The 20255-nt window shown below is 43.2% G+C and overlaps 1 protein-coding gene across 1 annotated transcript in view; it reads left to right on the top strand.

Annotated features, from left to right (window-relative positions):
* Nucleotides 1-20255, top strand: part of LOC146199792 (diuretic hormone receptor-like) — an 84388-nt gene that overhangs the window by 45707 nt on the left and 18426 nt on the right. The window contains exons 5-7 of the mRNA XM_084595252.1: nt 8693-8813; nt 11647-11797; nt 18226-18313. Of these exons, the coding sequence (XP_084451378.1) occupies nt 8693-8813; nt 11647-11797; nt 18226-18313 (360 nt within the window). The remainder of the gene's footprint in view (nt 1-8692; nt 8814-11646; nt 11798-18225; nt 18314-20255) is intronic.

Raw genomic sequence — 20255 nt, forward strand, 5'->3', positions numbered from 1 at the left:
TGATCGTCAAATATACCTACTGCCTAAATGTGTTGAAGAATGAAAGCTGAAGAGCCAAAAATGCATCCTCTAGCAAAATGTTAAAGAAACAAGCTGTTACTAAGCGCTCAGACTACTGACATGAGCAACGGTTTGAGTTTGAAAAGAAAAGACAAGTTTAAATGCCGTTTCTATAAAATTATCGGGACAGTGGTATACGCAAAATATTTTAACGTGACTGAAGCAATTAAATATAACAGTTTTGGTATGGGGCGAATGCGCTGTTTAACACTGAGTGGTCAGAATTTTACTCAAGTCTGGGAAAATAAGTTTCAATTGTGGGACATATTCCTAAATGTTATGTACTGACAAGCAAGAGACGGCACAACATAGCGACATTATTATCCTCATAATACACAGCCTGACTATACCCACTGCAGGGTGAAAGGCTCTCCCATATTTCTTCAATTAACCCGGTTCTTTGCTAGCTGCATTCATTTGACCCCTGAGAACTTCTTAACCTCATCCGCCCACCTAACTTTCTGCCACCCGCTGCTACGCTTTCCTTCCCTTGGAATCCAGTTTGTTACCCTAAGCGACCATCGGTTATCCTCTCTTCGCGCTACATGTCCTGCCCATGCCCATGCCCATGTCCTGCCCAGAATGAACGATGGTTTATTGGCTGGCCTAGCGCGAGGGCTCCTCTCGCGCCCCTGCCGATCTTCTTTGCAACACTTCCCGGGGCCACCGAGCGATCGTCCCGATCGGTTCATTGAAGAAGATGGTGACGTGACGGTGACGAGGTTCAAGACACGACAGAAGAGAATTATGCGCTTGGCACCCAGGTGATGATGACCACGATGATGCTCTGGTGATCCGCCTCCCCTGGAGCTCTTCAGCCATCCACCTTAAAAGCGTCCATGGGACTGAGGTCGCGTTGGGTGGCTGGGCGGAGCGGGGGTTGCGTGTTCGTGTCTTTCGGTTCTTCGGGTTCGTCAGGTCTTTGCTCTGATTTGGTCTCTGGTCAGGTCGTGTGTGCGCCTCGTCTTCCGATCCGAGGTGGGGGCTGGGCGGCGATAGTTGCGGCTGGTCAGATCTATGCAGGAAGGGGTGGGGCGAAACTGCATGCGCAGTGATACCCCGGGGCTCTTGGTCGATGATACCGACCTAAGGATGGCGTCGATGCTCCAAGGCGAGCATGGAGATGAGGTACGCCGCACATCCACCAAAATGTTACGTGGTGACAAGACATAAGACGTCACAAGATGGTGACAGGTTGTACGGTATTTTAATGGCTTACCCAGCACGAGGGCTCCTCTCGCGCCAGTGTTGATCTTTTTCTTTTCAACAATATTACCGCCGAGGAAGAATCAACACGGGTAGCTGAAAATGGTTCGCATTTTGTTGTTGTTCTTGCGAAAGACGTAGCATCCTCCTGGAGAATCGCTCTATTTCTGCCTGCATTATCTTACGCATAGACATTAACATCGAGCCGAAAGCTACAACGGTTCGTGCAATACCATCCACTATGGATAGTAATCACAAATTTATTCAAGGCGCATAAATTTGCCGTCGTAGTGGACAGTGCCCAAGTAGCATAAAGTGGGCTATGACGTGGGGGCCCGCGTTGGGCCCTTGGGGGCAGCCCATGCGGGATTTGCAACATGTACCCAGAGGGGCCCCGCGTGGGCTACCCAATTCTGCCGCGATCGGTCCCAATCTGTATCCGTGTGGGAAGCCCAAATAGGGCTGCCAGCATTCAGCCCAGGTAGTCGAATATGGGCAGCACACCAGAAATATTATTGGGTCCCACGTTCGTGCAGGCAGTGCCGTCCCATTGATCAAGGTTTTAATTTTTAAGTCGATTAACCCCTCCAATACCTGAATTGTACAAGCGCGGGATTTGCGAAGGCCATTCCGTTTCGGGCTAACCCAGGTGCTGCCCTCATGGGTTTAATCTGGCAATTTCGGGGCTGCCCAAGTTCCAATAATCATCAAGTGTGAAAGATTAAGCAGTATTTTTTGCTTGTATGCGACACTCAGTAACATGAGAGAAATTTATTCCCAACACTACAATAATGTGGGCTGTCCCACATCACCCCCATCATGTTGGTCTGAATATTTATTTCGGTGGTGTGTGTAGAATAGTAATGCGCAGGAAACATTTGGAGGTCGTTCAGTACATACTCGTAAAGCGGGACCGTTACTGTTGCATATTTTCTGCCGATACTGCATAATTAATGTAGTTTTAAAGTAAAAATAGATAGTCTTTATTCATGGCATGGATATGCTTAGGACGTTTATGTAAAACCTCCATAAAAGACAATTAGTGGCCGGTATAACATAATTTACATAAATAAAATGGTGCCTTAAAGATATGGTGGAGACGTTTCAGAGCGGTAAGCCCGCCTACATTCAATTTGGGGCCCACTGCGGCCTTCCATGGGCAGCCCCAATTGGGCTGATCTTATGTTTACCGCACTGACTACGAATATATGTTGCATTTTCCGGCATGTACCCCAAGAAATACCCGTGTGGGCAGCGTGGGGGTGTGCTCACCTTTCATCCCGGCCGCTAACCATGCGGGACCTATACGGCTTTTGCGTGGGCAGCACCAATTGGACTAGCCCATCTTCTATTTGCTTTAGGCCCAAATTTGCTTTGGATGTGTCCTAAATTGCCCCACCAGAGACCGATGTGGACAAAAGCGGGAAGGAGCGCTTGCCTGCCCCGCTAACGGCCATGCGGAAATTATATAGGTTTTTGGTGGGCAACCCTATTTAGGGCAGCCCAGGCATTTTCTGCATGAATTTTACTTTTCCGTCTGACCTTCTCTCAAGTACCCCTCAAGGGTTCCATGTAGACAATGTGCGGGCATGCCCGTATTCAGCCCGGCGCGGCCCATGCGGGACCTATTCGGCTTTTTAGTGGGCAGCCCCAATTAGATTAGCCCAGGGTTTTCCTACACAAAGCCCAAATTTTTTTTGCATCGCCCCTGAAATTCTCCAAGCGGGACCCTTGAGGGCCAGATGTGGGAATGTGTACTTAGTTAGCCCTTTCCACGCCTATATGATGCCCAGATAAAAGAAGCATGGGCAAGCCCAATTTGGGCTTGCCCGCTTGATCCCTAAAGGAGGCCCTCATGGGTTTTGTGGTTGCCCAAGCCCAACTTGCCCATACGGGCTCCACGTGGGCCAGGCATAGTGTGCTACTTGGGTGATCATTTAAGATCCAAGAGCTTCAGAAAGTTCAAAACTCTCTTCATCCCTAAACTTTAAAGGAGTTGACCGTTTTGGCGTCGCGTCCCAATTCGTCATGTCACGTAGCCTCGTGATATCGCACAACCCTGCGAACAGGTGCCTGTCAGCTACTGCCCAGAGGATGCATACTTATGATTTCACGCTCAGAGTGCCAACAACGCCCCGCCGATGACGACTTTTCTAACGACTAGGGTCTTTTACATTGTCAAGTTAAAAACAACTTGGCTTGCGGAAGCCCACAAAGTGTCAGCGCCCGGATGAATGTTCTGTTATTTGTTGCAGAGATATACGTAGTACAGAAAGATATTCAGTGAAAAAGGATTATTGCTTGCTTAATGCTGTGTGAATATTTATCGAACAGGCACTGCAAGAACTGAATTTAAAGTATAAATTTTTTTGCAGTTATGACAGCACTAGTGTTATGTGCGCGATTAAAAGTTCATGGAAATGTATTTGATGCTCCGGAAAGTCTGGATTTTGTTAAACGGGCAAAAATAGAAGCAACCTTATCCCAATTAGTGGTAATGGTTGAGCAGGACGACTTTTTTCTTTTTTTTTGTAGATTATAAAATATCCTCGACTCACATATAAAACTGCAAAACATGGCGTTCGTGTAAAACAGCGGCTAATGGCGTCATTATCGGCTTGCCTATTCTTTGCGGCGCTTGGAGGATGAGAAGGCTTTTCCTACCTACCCTCTTAGGTCAGTGCATAGCTAAGGACGCGAGAAGACCTAACATAATAAGTTGTAGTTGGGGTAGCAAGCGGGTTTTTGAGGTGAGGTGCGAGCAGCACTTCAGCAACGAGAACAGCAGGGTAAATGGTATAACCGGAAGTGACAATTTATATTTTCTAACATGGGCAAGTGAAATTTCCACAGTAGAACCAACTTTTGCAAACGAATGGAATCCACTCATATCACACAATCGTATCCCTATAAACGCTATCAAGTGTAATGATCGCTTCATCAGCAGGGCTTCGTTTCGTTTTGAGCGCTGCAAAGCCTAACGGTTATCTAAATAGCATTTCCTGTGTACGCTACGTCGCCACACTGCTAAAATTTCATAAAATCACCAGTCTTCATATGTTTCGCCCTATGATGTAGTTCTCTGCTTTTGGAAATGTACTCAGTTGCAGTATACCGGGTGTCCATGCTAACTTTCGCCAAGGGTTAAAAAATAAAACAATTGAGATAGGCCAGAGAAACCACTTGTGTGCAGCTGCCAGCCATCAGGCACACCACCGGCAATTTGTAGTTTGCAAGAAACTGATTAGTAATTCAGCTATCTGTTTTCTAATTTACCAAGTATCACCTTTAGACAATAAACGTGATTTACAAAGTGAACAGCATTTTCTGAAACCCTCGTTCCATTAATTACCGACAAAAAAACCTCGCGTGTATCATTTCTCGAAGCTCTAAATATGCCTGCGAAATGCCAAAAATATCACGTGACTAACGCATTCGTGCGCCACGATTGTGGTGCTCTCAATCACCGTTTGAGTGAAAAAAATTAGCGGCGGCCGTGACTCGACAGCCCTGTCCCAGCAGTAGGCTGATATGTTGGCGACGGTTGCAGCCTTCGTGGTGAGCCGGCTGCGAATTGCACCGTAGCGTGCGTCGACTGCCTGAGAAGGACGAAGAAACCATCGAAGACATATCCGCCTACCGCTGCATCGGGATCATCAACGTTCTTAGATAGAGACAGTTGGAAAACAATCGCCGGTCCGGCGTGTTCATCTCAAAGCGACCGCAGCGCCCCTCTCCCCAGCTGCAATAGATGGGTGAAGCCATTGAGCTAATACACAGACGGAAATTTTAAAATGCTATTAAGCCTCTTTTTTCAGTAATGCAACAGAAAATAAAATTGCGCTTCCGTTTTTAACACACTTTGTGCGCATATGAGAAACCGCTACGTTAACTGATGTTGAGACACGTCACAATCGTGGCGTCTGCTACCTGCCTGCTTGAGATATGTCTGCAAACGCGGTGGTGTTTCACGCGTAAGAAGGCGTGTTTAAAGAACACAAACGCAATTTTATTTTCTGTTGCATTGCTGAAAAAAGAAGGTTAGTAGTATTTTAAAATTTCCGCCTTTTTATTAGCTCAATGGCATCTTTCATATACCGCAGCAGGGGAGAAGGGCGCTGCTGTCGCTTTGCGAACAACACACGCCGTACCGGCGATCGTATTGGCCCACTTCGCTCCACGCAGTTTTCAACTGTCTCTAACAACGTTGGGGTTCATGAAGCTAAGGCCGCAGCTGATTTCATTCACTGAAAACCAAGTTGAGAGCAGTGCAATTGGGGCGTAAGAATGCGACAATCGCGTGATATTTGTTTTTGTATTTCGCAGAGTTTCTTTAGAGCTTGGAAAGGAAATACACTAGGAGCTTTCATTATCAAAAATAAATGGAACGGGGGTTTTAGAAGGTGCTCTACAACTTTCAAATCCTTTTAGTGTCTAAACGCAGTAGTTTGTAAATTAGAAAAATTCTCCTAAAAACTGATCAGTTAATTGCAAAATAAAACAATTCCCTGAGGTGTGCCAGATGGCTGGCAGCTGCGTGCAAATGGTTTCTCTGGGTTACCTCAAATGTTTCATTTTTCAACGAATGGCTAAATTTAGCTTGGACACCTTGTAGATCGTGTATTCTTCGCAATGCGTATTGTGCCAACGTCGTTCTTCTCTTATTGTTTTGGACCACAAATTTCTTCTGCTCGTCCCGCTGATTATATTTCTGGTTGGATAAATCACACCATTGCCAATATTGTTTGCTTTCTTGAGCCGTGCTGAGTCATCTTCAGTTTATTTTACAGCTACCAACATACTGCCACGAACGATTAAAATCTTTGTTTGTTTGTTTGTTTTTTCAACAAACGCCAGCATGCGCCCTTGCCACTTTCATTGTGGTGTATGGACCGATTTTGAACTCTGCTTGTACATGCTCGGTATCCGGAAACGTGCCTTTATCCCTTTGTACGTTTGTTGTATCGTGAGATGCATCGAGATTTGTCTGCAATGATCGCATTAAAGCGCAACTGTTCTCCTAATACTCCAGCCTTTTCCAGTATCCTTTGGCTGGTTTAGCTAGACGTTTCTGCGCCGATTTAAATTGACCTCTGGCAAAAGCAACCGGCATTCATAGTTAGACACACGTCGAGCACTCTTCTTGTTATTTCGGCCACCGAAATAGTTAACTCTTCATCTGGCGCAAGTCAGAGCAATAAAGAATTTATTCACTTGAGACGCAAAACTCCTTTATTGTGCCTATGACCTTGTCACTATCACGTGATGATACGGTATGCGCTCATCCATCGTAGGCGTACAGATGGCCCACTATTAAGGATCCCCCAGAGCACTAGCCAAATGCTTTTTCTTACTGTCTAAGCATTTAGTTATAGTACTTCGGACGTGAGGTAGCTATTTCGCTTAGATAGGCGCTTACTACTTTTCTGTACCTCAATGTAGATAGTGAACAGTTGTGCTATTTTCTACCATATCGCGTCTTTTTTATTATATATCCGTTTTAAGCAATAGTTACCTTTCTGGGTCCTAAATATAGTGTTCATGTGCTTACCAGAGGGCCCAAAACATTCCTTTCTTTATTTTATTTGTCAGCTCTTATCGCCCATTCTTCCTAATACTGCCCTCTTAATATGTACATGCGTTCAAAGAGCAGAAGATGACTGGTATTACTTTGATTCGCTGTCTTTCCGACAGGACGCAGTTAAAAAATATTACAATAACTGATTTTACGCCAGAATTGTGAAGCCTATAGCATGATCGCACGTGAAAGGAAACTTGAACTGGAAATTTGAAGCATTTGAAATCGTCGCCTTTCAAAACGCTTGCTCACCCTTAGGTCAACTGCGATAATCAGGAAGGCGTACTTGAATTTTGCATGAACTCCCCTCAATTAATCTCGTTTCTTTAGGAAAAAGTTGAAATCAAATGCAAGAGCATCTACAAAAAACGCATTCCATAAATTTCCTGGTGATTGTGTCCTAGTGTGGAGCGAACTAGTGTTTAATATTCACACAGGCTATTATCATTTGGCGCTCTCTCTTTATCTTTCGTTTCTTATTGGAGATTTCTATTCGGATATCTTGCTTACCATCCGCTACTCCTACATAAAACAGGACTGCCCCGTCAGAGCTTTTACTGATCGATAAAGGCAGGCAAGTTCAAATCTTTAGCTCTCGTCTGAAGTAATGAAATTATTCAGTTTTAAAATGGCATCCGCTTCGAATAGTACAATACATTTTGGGTGGAAAGCTCAAAAACGTTATGAAAAGTTGCCCTGCTTTCTGCCATGAAAACAAAAACTTCAGAATTACGCAACCAATAATAAAAAATTGTTAATTAAGGATAGCTTGAATCTTAAGGATAGCTTGAATCTTAGCTTTTGTAGGCGGCGTGATTGCCGATAAATATGATCATCACTTTTGCAGCGCTTAGCTAGTCCAGGAAAAAATAATGAAAACTGCGCAAATATTTAATTGTAATTATAACACTATAAGGCTAATGAAACGCATCTTCCCTCTATTATTACCGAATGAGAACCGAAAAGTGAAGGGCTGCATAAAATGAATTATAATCCGCTGACAACAAAGAAGATGAATGAACCGAATCCGTGCCGCTGGTTAAAAATAAATTATTCCCAATAAGAGGCTGGAGATATTTTTCATAAATCACTACAGTCGATTGCATTCAGAAGATTGCGCAAAGGTGACAGTTATAACGTACTTGGAGCCTACTGCAAGAAAGAAAAAAAAAACAATAATTGCAGCAATTACGGCACGCTAGATGGCTGTCTGCGTCTCTCTCGCCTCCGGTCCTAGACATTGCTTCAGAAAAATGTTTTTTTTTAGATTTGTTGAATAATTAGTCTGGGGATTGCGACGAGCATGTATATATTTATTAAAATTCCTGTGCTCTTCATACATTTTTCTTCGCGCTTTTATGGAACATTACCTCATCAGTTTTTATTTTCTTACTTAATGGAAGGTCATAAGCCTTAACAGAATTTTTGAGGCTATTTTTCTCTCCGCTTGTTTCGCAACGCTTATTTCCTTCATAAAAGTAATTATTTCATATAGCACACATAGTAATGTCCTTTGATGTTGTGAAAAGGACTTTCCATGCATGCGCGCCTATCTCTTATAAAGTAATAAGCCTGATATTCGATATCTTCAAATTCATGCTGCATTTGTATTTCACAGCGAACACCTTTACTTCACTGCCGAATAGTCAGGGTTTTTCAAATGAAATGAAGCATCTGGATTATATCCGTCTTCTCTATTTTTGATTACTCGTCTTATTTTGTAGCAGTTATACGTAACAATGATGCCGGCGTGGACGTCCTCCTCCTAATTTTGGTGTGCCCTATCCCCTTTCTCCGACCTTCTGTACGCGTACCGAATAATAAGCTAACTGGTTCTTGTTTTAATAGGGACCTGCGATGCCTCAGAAATACCATCCACGTCAACCTGATGGTAACCTACTTTCTCGTCTCAATTGTGTGGATGACAACAGCAACCCTGCAGTCAATCCAGGCACCCATTTGCAGAAAGGTAAGCGAAACATTCGAACGTGAAGTGGGTAGCTAAGAAAATCCTATCTGCTCAAATAATTTTACAAACTGAATTTATGTGATGGTGCTGCATATTCGACTACTGACTGCCTCTGGGGTCAGTAACGCTTTAGGAGATATTACATGTCCTTTGTGTACTACCATTTGTTCGGAATGTTTTCTTTTGAAGTTAAAGCAAACTCATGAGCTGTCCTCTTATGAGACCAAAAGTTATCGTTTATCGAATAAACAGAATAAGACCAGTTTAGCAGTGCACAACTTCCTAGTAGTCTGAGTACGCAAGCAGAACGCAAGTGTACGACGCCGCTATTTACTTGGTCAAGCTTTTCCTTCCTCTGACAAATTGCGGCCAGTCAGTTATTTATGATTAAGTTATGTCGGCACCAGACAACCCGAAACGCTAGTTCAATATTGCCTGTGCAAATCCTGATAATTCTGTTAGCCGCTATTTGTATTAAATTAACATTATCCTGGTTCGCAAGTGGCATTTCCGCTTTTTTTCTTAAATAAAAGCACTTCCTTTGGCCCAGAGTCCAAGGCGAGCTATATCAAAATTTCTGGAAAGGGAAAGTTGTTTTCGTAAAGCCTTACATGCACAATGCCTAAACAAAAAAAAAATGAATAAAAACAAACTCATAACGGCAGCCACAATCTCAGACGGCTGCATTAGGAGTACAGAAATTAGACCCGTCAAAAAACAGCAAAGTTAAAATTGTTTGGACTTGGAATAGTCTGAGAGAGCTTTTAGCCTGCATGAAGTGTAAGGTTTGGCGAAATCTCGTCTGGTCGGGAACAAGGCTTCAGTGCTTTTCAGTGAAAAAAGCTTCCGAATGGAAGTTCAAACGTCTACATTTTTGACCCAAACCTTTGGTAGGCGTTTTTCCTTTTCGGTACTAATAGTTTTACCCAACATGCCTGGAAATATTTTTCTTCATGCACTGCGGTATAATGGACGACATCATTCGCATTAGTGAATGGTTAAGAGAAAAACCAAAGCTGCAGTCTCGGATGCACGCACTGCGTGTATGCCCTGGAATAGAAGGCACGAGTAGCGGTCACATAAGGATCGTAGGATTTTCTCACTCAATTAATTTACCTTTTGCCATCAACATATTTGCGGTAAGCCACTAGAGTGTTTTCCACATCGCATTGGTACTACGAGGACAATAAAATGTTTTAACCTGAAACATAAAGTATGTTAGGTTGAGATCGCTGCAATTGTCTGAAAAATCAGTTTTCATTTGCCTGTGTTCTGCAATAAATGTTTACCAATAAATATTTCAGCTAATGAACACTTTCATTTGGCATTCACGAAGCTAAAGCTGGGTAGCACAGTTGTCGTCTTTTAGCGAGAGCTGCAGCTACACTGAGCTACCATTGGGAGCACTTCGCTGTGGCCGGCAGAGACCTGTTGTGCTCATGCGCCGTTATCATGGCAACCGGAGAAGAGCCGCAGGTGTGGTGTGCACTTCGCCGTTGAAGCTGCGCGCAGCTGCGCGTGATGACCCATGCATGAGTAGTTGCGCGCATGCGCCGATACCATGGTAACCAGAGAGATCCCACAGGCACGCCGAACGCATCGTTGACACTCGCTAACCTCGCCTGAAGTCGCTCCCGAAGCGCGCATCGCATGCTCACTATTGCGCATAAAATACGGAAATGAAATATGCGGTTTTATCACAAAGTTTTAAATGCATGCAGAGAAGAGTACACTCGCTGCTAAACGGCGGTATAGATAAGCGAATATTAGGTAGTCAAGGGTTCGACGAAAGTTCGTCTGGTCAGGCATGGTAGTTGAGTAAAAAGAGTTTCAGTCACTGACCAAGTCAATATGAAAAAAGAAGACGTTTCGTTAAAAAGAAGATTGTGATCAAGGAACCCGTAGGGGTTCCGAAACGTCTTCTTTTTTCATATTGACTTGGTCAGTGACTGAAACTCTTTTTACTCAATAAGCGAATATTATTTCACGTCCTGACTACACAATGCAGAACTACTACTAACTATGTATACCAAAGAGATTCTACAAAATCGAAATATTGTATAGACAAATTTGAGGCCGCGGTATGCGACTTCCCACATCATCGTGCCGCATCGTCTCTGTCATGCAAAATGAATAAAAGATGAGTTTGACCACAGTATCTCATTGTAACATATAGTGACCAAAGTAAGCTCAGCCAGGGAAACGTGCCTCGCTATACGCAAAACCTAGCATATCTGAGCTAAGCCATTGCCAATGTTCTTTTATGTTATTTTGTTTGAGAGATTTTGGAGCCTAACCTTGTGTTCATGTTAAAGCTTATGGTATTTTCATAAATACTAAATAAAAACTTTTACACTCTTCTTCTCAAAAACGTCTCTGAAATGTAGTCAATTAAAACTGATTGGTGGGCTAGTAGGTACATAGTCACATAAAGGAAAGGTTAATAGCGCAACAGAACGACTTAGTTCAAAATGTATTAGTGAATCATCTCTGTCGCTGTATAGTACTAAAGCCCTACTGTTAAATGTTGACTGGTAGGGTTGGCCTAAAATGCTATGAGGACTTCGTTGCTGACTTTGTGGGAGCATTCAGATATCGAATAAGTTTGTATGCGGTGTTCCGAGAAAGAGGTTGAAGTCAGCGCCTCCCCGCTGTGTCTATTTGTGCCTATTTGTGAGTGTCTTTTTGTTGCGCTATTAACATTTCCTTTGTCTCTAGATTTCATCATTTATGTGAATGCATTTGGTGCGTTGCGAGTTGAACCATCGTTAAATAAATTATATCATTGAATGTTCACCTTTCTTGCTCAATTTTGTTTGGTGTATGTTTGCAGGCGGCGTGCTTCCTGTACATCGTGCTCACGTACCTGATGGGCACTAACTTTTTCTGGATGTTCGTCGAGGGTCTTTACCTCTACATCTTGGTCGTGAAGACCTTTTCCGTAGAACTTGTTCGAATGCACATCTACGCATTCGTTGGATGGGGTGAGCAAAATCGTCAATCTGTGACAGCACGCTCGTTTCTCATAGTGGCACCAGTACATTACCCCGGAATACCCAACGCGGCAATCCAAATCATACGCCCATGTTATTTCCATTAAGGAGAAGCATATTCGGTAATGCTTCTGTATCTTTGACGATCTAAACACTGAAGCATAGACCTGTTTCAGGAGAAACAGTCCGTGCCTTGCATATACAAGGATAACAAGAAGCATAACACGAAAAACACAAGCAATGAATTTATACAGGCAACAGTTCCAGTTCAGTCGTTCAGTCGTGTCCGACTCTTCGTGACCCTATGGACCATGTCACGCCACGCTTTCCGGTCTCTCACTATCTTCCTAACATCACATAACTTCATCTGCAGTGCCTTGAGGATGCCATCTAACCATCGCGTTCGCTGCCTACCCCTTCTCCGGCGACCCTCAACCTTTCCCAACATCAAATCTTTCTCCAGCGACTCCTCTCTTCTCATCAGATGACCAAAGTAGCTGAGCTTTAACTTTAGAATTTGACCCTCCAATGAGCAGTCAGGGTTTATGGTAGACAATATCGAGTGATTTGATCTTCTGGCAGTCCAAGGAACTCTCAACAATCTTCGCCAGCACCACAACTCAAACGCGTCAATTCTTCAGCGGTCAGCCTTTTTCACAGTCCAACTCTCGCATCCATACATCACAGCTAGAAAGACCATAGTACGAGTTATGCGGATCTTGGTTGGCAGACTAATGTCTCTGCTCTTTACTAGGCGGTCAAGGTTAACCATTGCTCTCTTTCCCAGAAGCAGGCGTCTCCTAATTTCACGGCTGCAGTCTCCTTCCGAGGTAATCTTGGAGCCCAAGAAGAGAAAATCTGTCACAGCTTCCACTTCTTGTCCATTGATGCTCCAAGACTTGATAGGGCAAGACGCCATGATATTTGTCTTTTTAATGTTGAGTTTAAGCCCAAACTTCTCACTCTCTTCTTGTACGCTCATCAGAAGTCTCTTGAGTTCCACTTCACTTTCTGCCATTAAAGTGGTATCATCCGCATATCTAAGGTTGTTGATACGTTTTCCAGCAATCTTCACTCCAGCTGAAGACTGGTCAAGACCGGCCTTCCTCATGATGCACTCTGCATATAGGTTAAATAGGCAGGGCGACAGTATGCAGCCTTGCCTCACTCCTTTCTCAATCGGAAACCAATCAGTAAGACCATGCCCAGCTCTGACTGTGGCCTCTTGTCCTTCATACAGGTTCCTGAGGAGACAGATGAGGTGAATTGGAACTCCCATCTCTTAGAGAGCTTGCCACAACCTGCTGTGATCTACGCAGCCAAACGCTTTCGCATAATCAATAAAGCAGAAGTAGATGGGTTTCTGGAACTCTTGCTCTTTGCCTGATCCAGCGAAGGTTGGCAATTTGGTCTCTAGTTCCTCTGCCCTTGCGAGACCCAGCTTGCACGTCAGGAAGCTCCCGATCCACATACTGCTGCAGCCTTCCTTGGAGGATTTTCAACATCACCTTGCTGGCATGCGAAATAAGCGCGATCGTGCGGTAGTTGGAACAATCTTTGGGACTGCCTTTCTTTGGAATGGGGATGTAAACTGACCTCCTCCAATCCTGTGGCCACTGCAGGGTTGCCTAAATCTTCTGACATAATGTATGCAGAATGTTAACAGCGTCATGGTTGAGGTTTTGAAGCAACTCAGCTGGAATGCCATCAATTCCGCTAGTTTTGTTCTTAGCAAGGCTGGCTAAGGCCAATTCAACTTCATTCTTCAGGATGCCCGGCTCGAGATCAGTAATCAAAACCGTCTTATGTTGGGTTTGCACATTCGGGTCCTTCTTGTACAGTTCTTCTGTGTACTCCTGCCACCTCTTCTTTATCTCTGAGGCTTCAGTGAGCTCCTTGGCTCGTTTGTCCTTTATCACGCCCAGCTTAGCACAGAAGCTTCCTTTGATATTTTTGATTGTCTCATACAGAGCTCTTGTGTTCCTTAATTGGCTGTTGCCCTCAACTGCTTGGCACTGTATGTTCAGGAAGGCATTCTTATCTCTCCTTGCTATTTTCTGAAAATCCGCATTGAGAACCTTGTATTTTTCTCTTTCCCCCATAACTTCTGCCATCCTCCTTTCCTCAGCTATTTGCAAAGCCTCTTCAGATAATCAGTTTGCTTGCTTGCATTTCTTTTGCTTCGGAACTACCTTAGTAGCAACTTCTTGTATTATATCACGAACATTAGTCCACATCTCTTCGGGCTCTCTGTCTTTTAGATCTAATTCTTGAAATTGATTCCTCACTTCCACAGCATATTCTAATGGAATTTGATCCAGATCATACCTGAAAGGCCTTCTACTTTTCTGCGTTTTCTTCAATCGAAGCTTAATTTTGGCAACAAGAAGCTGATGATCGGTGCCACAATCGGCCCCAGGCCTTGTTTTTACTGCTTGTATAGCGCTTCTCTAGCTCTGCCGGCAAAGAATATAATCGATCTGATTCCTGTACAGACCGTCCGGTGAAGTCCATGTGTACAGGCGCCTCTTGTGCTATTGAAAATGAGTATTCGCTATGGTCAGGTTGTTTTCTTGACAAAACTCTACTAGCCTCTGCCCAGCTTCATTTGGCTCGCTAAGACCGAACTTGCCTATAATTCCGGATATTTCTTCACTCCCGACCTTAGCATTCTAGTCTCCTATGAGAAAAACGACATCTGATGATGGGGTGCGGTCTAAAAGGCATTGTAGGTCCGCATAAAATCTCTCAACGTCAGCTTCCTCAGCAGTAGTGGTCGGTGCATAGACTTGGATAACTGTTATGTTGAAAGGGTGACCTTGGATCCGAAGTGAAATCATTCGGTCGTTTTTGGGGTTGTACCCTAGCACTGCTTTGCCCATTCTTCTGTTTACTATGAGAGCGACCCCATTCCTTCTCTTAGATTCGTGCCCACAATAAAAGACATAATGGTCGCCGGAGTTAAATTCCCCCATTCCGGTCCACTTCCGCTCGCTGATGCCCAAGATATCAATGTTCAATCTGTCCATTTCTCGCTTGACGACATACAGTTTACCTCGCGTCATAGATCTTACATTCCATGTTGCTATGTGATATATCTCCTTGCAACATCGGACTTTCCGGTCGCTTCCCGACACATCCACAACTGAGCGTCCTTTTGGCTTTATCCCAGCCGCTTCATTCGTCCTGGAGCTACTAGGAATCGCCCTTTGTTCATCCCCAGTAACATGTGGGACGCCTTCCAACCTTGGCGGGCTCATCTTCCGGCGCCATATCTTTAATGGTATTGTGACTGGCCATAGGGTTTTCTTGGCAGGAAATACTGTAGTGGGTTGCCATTACCTTCTCCAGTGAATCACATTTTGTCAGAACTCTCTGCCGTGACCTGTCTATCTTGGCTGGCCCTACACAGCAGAGCTCACGACTTCATCGAGTTTCGCAAGCCCCTCCGCCACGACAAGGCAGTGATCCATGAAGGGGTATACAGGCAACATTATATATCAGTTTTGTTCTAACGACAAACATACGACTGGGGCACAGTTGGTACATCTGTACATGCAGGCAATTCATGATAGAGGCAGGCAGGCGTGTAAGGGTATCTTTGTTGATGTCGCTTCGCAATTTGCCTTCCTGATTTCCGTTGCCTTGGTATCTAATGTAGGCATTTATTTGGCTCGCAGAGCGGCCTTAAGGCTTCCTAAACGGTGGCCTTGTGCTAGAGCGTCCGCTTCCCATTCGGGAGCTATCAGTTTCGAATCCAGGAGCCACCGGTTACCCACTGGTTTTCAGTGGGTACAAAATTTTTTCCGACCTGTTGCATATGACGAGGGGCTCCATAGAAAGCGCTGAAATGGTTTCAAGCGCCCGATGTAGAATTTACATTCGCGTCCCTGGGCTATGGCAAGCTCGCCGTGGGAGGCGGGAGAGGGCGTCTTACTGTCATAGCAGGAATTGTCGTTCGCCTGAAGTTCGACTGGCAAAACAAATTTCCTGAGTCACAATGAACTCGATTTTTATTTTAGTTCAGATCCGCAATTGCGCTTATGTGATGTGGCGCAATCTCTCCGTAACACAGGGATCATGTTGTACGAGATAGAATAAAGCATGCGTGAGCTTCAGCGCTGTTACTGCAAATATAAAGCGACAAGGCGCAGATGGCAGTCAAACTAGGGTGGCTCTTCTTTGCAGTGTGAGGCTCATTTGTTTTAGTCTGAGCCTTTGCGTGTTAGGTCTTCCAAGCCAAAAAAGGGGTAGAGTCGGGCTCGTTAGCTCATTTTTGGAAGGGAACAGAGAAAACAGCGCTTACATGGAAACAGTTCCTCGAAAGACTACCGAAAATGGTGCGGCTTTCTAGTTGCATGACAATATAAATCATGCTGAAGTGACCTGGTGCCTGTCACATTAACCGCATATTGGAGTTAAGTATCCATTTTTGTTTATTCGGCCGTAGTTTTTTCGATTTTTCTTCTTATCTAACTTCATTTTTATCTTTCTGCTTGCCTATGCACGTTATGTTAAAGCAGCTACTGCTACGCTTTACGACAGGGTTCGTGAGATCGCATACGCGAAAGAGCCCATACTTGTGCACTGCACTAGTTTAAGTACTCCTAGTTGACTAGAGTAATACAGGGAGCCCTCCAGTACAGCATCTCTTATAGACTACATCCGACTTCGGGACAAACTCCATACTGCGCACCATACCTTCCTATACCATACCATTCCATGCCACAGCAAATCACGCTATACGATACCATACCATACCACACCATACGCCATCATGTACCATGTTCCGTTAGCTAATTTATTGCCCCAAAGGCCCACTGTCCACCCTCCGGTCGAAAATATTTTCTTTCCCGGTGACTGTGAGACTTCGCCTCTAAAACGCAAGGCCGCAAAATGTTTTTGAAAAGAGTAACTAATAACGCAGTCACAGCCACCGCAATCATCCGATTCTGTCATGCTTCTCTCCTTCCGTTCCCTCGCAAAGATTTTTCACTCTCCTGCCCGAAGTCGTCTAGCCTCCGCAAGACAAATTCCCCTTCCTCCTCCGCGTTTGGCGGGAGGTGGGGCGTGGCACTCCGCGAGCGCGAAAAAAAAAAAAAAGACGGCCGAGGGAGCGCGCGCCGCTGGATTCAGTCTGGCCGTGGAGAGGGAAAAGCGAGCAGCGAGCGGTAGATACCCATCCTTCTCCCGTCAGTCAGCGAGACGGACCAATGGACGTCGTTCGCGGTACGTACGTCATTATTGTGGCCCGTCGGGCCAGCTAAGGAAACGGGGAAGCTGGCTTCCCAAAGGAGAGCATGAGAGAGCTTTCAATTGTATTTTTGATGCTTTGCGGCGCGCGTGTCACTGTACCATTTTGCACAGACTATCTCCGGTACCTGATCAAAACACTGGGCTCCTTTGCTTAAAAGGGCCTTCCCTGGACAGTGGCCCTTTAACGTAGCTATTTTATTTTTAAGTGGAAAACGCCTTATCTCCCTGTTTTCGTTCGCTCCCTTTTCTTATTTTCTGTGCACAACCTCCCTCTCTGGGCACATTGATTCCGTCGGCGTGTAACTTGCGTGGAAATATTTTTTTTGATAGCAGCTCGATAGGTGCCCATCTTCGTGCCAACGGTGCATCGTAGTCAAACATGATGTCCAATAATTTTGGACAAATGCTTGGAAGGAGTTTTTATTATTGCATAACTGTGAAAGAACTCTAAATATCCACTCATATGTTCCCACGGAAGGTATGCAGGGCTTTGCTATCTATTTTCTAGGACGTGTTCGGTTGCTTTTATGGCACTATAGTTACTCTTTCTGAGCCCAAAAGATTGCAACGCAATGTACCTTTGACTATTCATACAAATATATTCATCAGCATGTCTTACGTCCTCCTGCAGTTGGCTCCCATTTTCAGAAATGCAAGTCACTGGATTTGTCGAAGTGTGGATTTTGTCGAAGGTTTAGCTCTGTGATCTCAAAAGTGGTTTCGAAAGAACCCTATATCCGTGCATTAAATAATTAGACCATTTTTCTCATCATGCAGATAAAAGTATCACAGTTGTCTGATAATAAAATGGTTTCTCAGAAGGCAGAACCTTCTGAAGGAGCCTTATACGTGACATTTGTGCGTATGTTTTGTTGTGTGCCTTTAAATTAAGATATAGACGGTCCCTAGTAAATGGGCGGCAAACATTAAAACCTTTTCTTCAACTAAGTGGAAATGTTGGGCTAAAAATGTGATTCTGAATGCTGACCGCATTGTGGGCTGTAGAAATATGTTGTGTTGAAAAGTTTTATATCTAGGTAGAAGCGATCAGTTTATTGCTTTGCGAGAGAAACAACGCTCTCGAATCAGAGGCAAAGGTGCAGCTTACGAGAAGTGAAAGGTGGTATTAAGAAAGGTTTCCGTTCACTTTGATGTTCATGCAGGGTTGCCAGCCTTAGTCGTGACGGTCTGGGCCATCACGAAAGCGTACTTCAGCGCAAATCGCAACGACCCGGTCTTATTCGACGGTTTGTAAGTACACTCTTCTACAGATTGTGTGCTGCCGGAGAAGAAAGCTAATTTACGTACTCAATAAACATATCTTCCTGTAAATTTTGTGAATGACTTCGAACAAATGATGGTATATAGACATATTGGCTTCCAAATATTAGCGATATCGTGGCTATTAATAATAATAATAATAATAATAATAATAATAATAATAATAATAATAATAATAATAATAATAATAATAATAATAATAATAATAATAATAATAATAATAATAATAATAATAATAATAATAATAATCAATCAATCAATCAATCAATCAATCTTTATTTAATGTGCGCAGGAACAACCATGTGGTCTTTGTGCTGCAGCACAAAAAAAAAATGAAAAAGCACAAACATGTTTACACACACAGAGAGAACACAAAAAAAAGAAATAAATAATACATGAAATGAAACTGAGACAAAAAGTATCACGGAAATTAAGCAAACAATGAGTATCATCACTTATATACACAGTGAGAAAATTTTTTAGCACACCAGGAAATAAAGAAAAAAAAAAGAACGGTAGGTAGAAGAGGAAAAAAAAAAAAAAACAGATGACTGACATTGATTATAGTAATATAGAAATATACATAAAATAAACAACCATTCCAGGCGCAACAAGTGCATGGTACTTAAAACACAGGCTAGAAATACAGAATAATACAATAAAGAAGTAAAATTGAACAAGGGACAGTAAGATTCGAATATAAAGTTTAAAGTTGAAATATAAGCAAGAAACGGATAAAAAGTAGTTCAAGATACAGACAGCATTGAACAGGAGAAAAAGCAAAAAGTGAAGTAAATACAATTTAAGGCTAGAAAGTGGGAGTTATATGTGATAAAGTACTATTTAGAATACAACGCTACGAACATCCAATGTAAATGAACAGAGCGAGTTTTGGAAGATGTCAAGGTGAGGACAAAAAGAGTTAAATAACCACTGCATCCTGTCCAGAGGGGAGTGGGAATGAAGAGGAGAAACCTGAAATGGTCTGAATTCCCTCATGCTCTTTCGCGGAACGCGCAGTAGGATGTACTCTAAGAGCTGAGGGCACATAATGTGGCCATGAAGGAGTTTGTACAGAAATATGATATCAAGTCTGATACGACGGCAGTGAAGGGAAGGAAGATTCAGTTGGGCGCTCCTGGTGGAGCGAGAGGGGGAAGTTGCAAAAGGAAAGCGATAATGAAATATCCGTAAAAATTTTTTTGTACTCTGTCAACCTTGTCCAAGTTCGATTTGCAAGTGCCATTCCAAACAACCGACGCATACTCCAAGACCGGGAGGCATATGGACAGGTACAGTTTTAGGAACGGAAGTGGAGTATGGAACTCTCTCGAAAGTCTGCAAACGAATCCGAGTGTGCGCATAGCCCGCTGAGCAATGCGTTTAGTGTGAGAGGAGAAGCTGAGGGTGCGGTCAAAAAGTACACCAAGGTCATTAATTTCATCAACCCTATCCAACAGCACAGAATTGACAGAATAATGGTAGAGAAAGCTATGTGTTTTACGAGTAAAGGACACAACCCTAGTTTTGGAAGAATTGAGGGTAAGTCGATTCATCGCACACCAATCAGAAAAAGCAGAATAATAATAATAATAATAATAATAATTTATTATTATTATTATTATTTTTATTATTATTATTATTATTATTATTATTATTATTATTATTATTATTATTATTATTATTATTATTATTATTATTATTATTATTATTATTATTATTAATATAATAATAATAATAATTATTATTATTATTATTATTATTATTATTATTATTATTATTATTATTATTATTATTATTATTATTATTATTATTATTATTATTATTATTATTATTATTATGGACGCGAAAAGAGGAAGGAGGGAAAGGCGCGGGCAGAAGCGGTCACGCTAGGCCTGCCAACAATTCATTA

The sequence above is a fragment of the Amblyomma maculatum genome, chromosome 2 (genome assembly GCF_055883805.1).
Source record: "Amblyomma maculatum isolate TAMU_Amacu chromosome 2, ASM5588380v1, whole genome shotgun sequence".
In the NCBI taxonomy this organism is placed as follows: Eukaryota; Metazoa; Arthropoda; class Arachnida; order Ixodida; family Ixodidae; genus Amblyomma; species Amblyomma maculatum.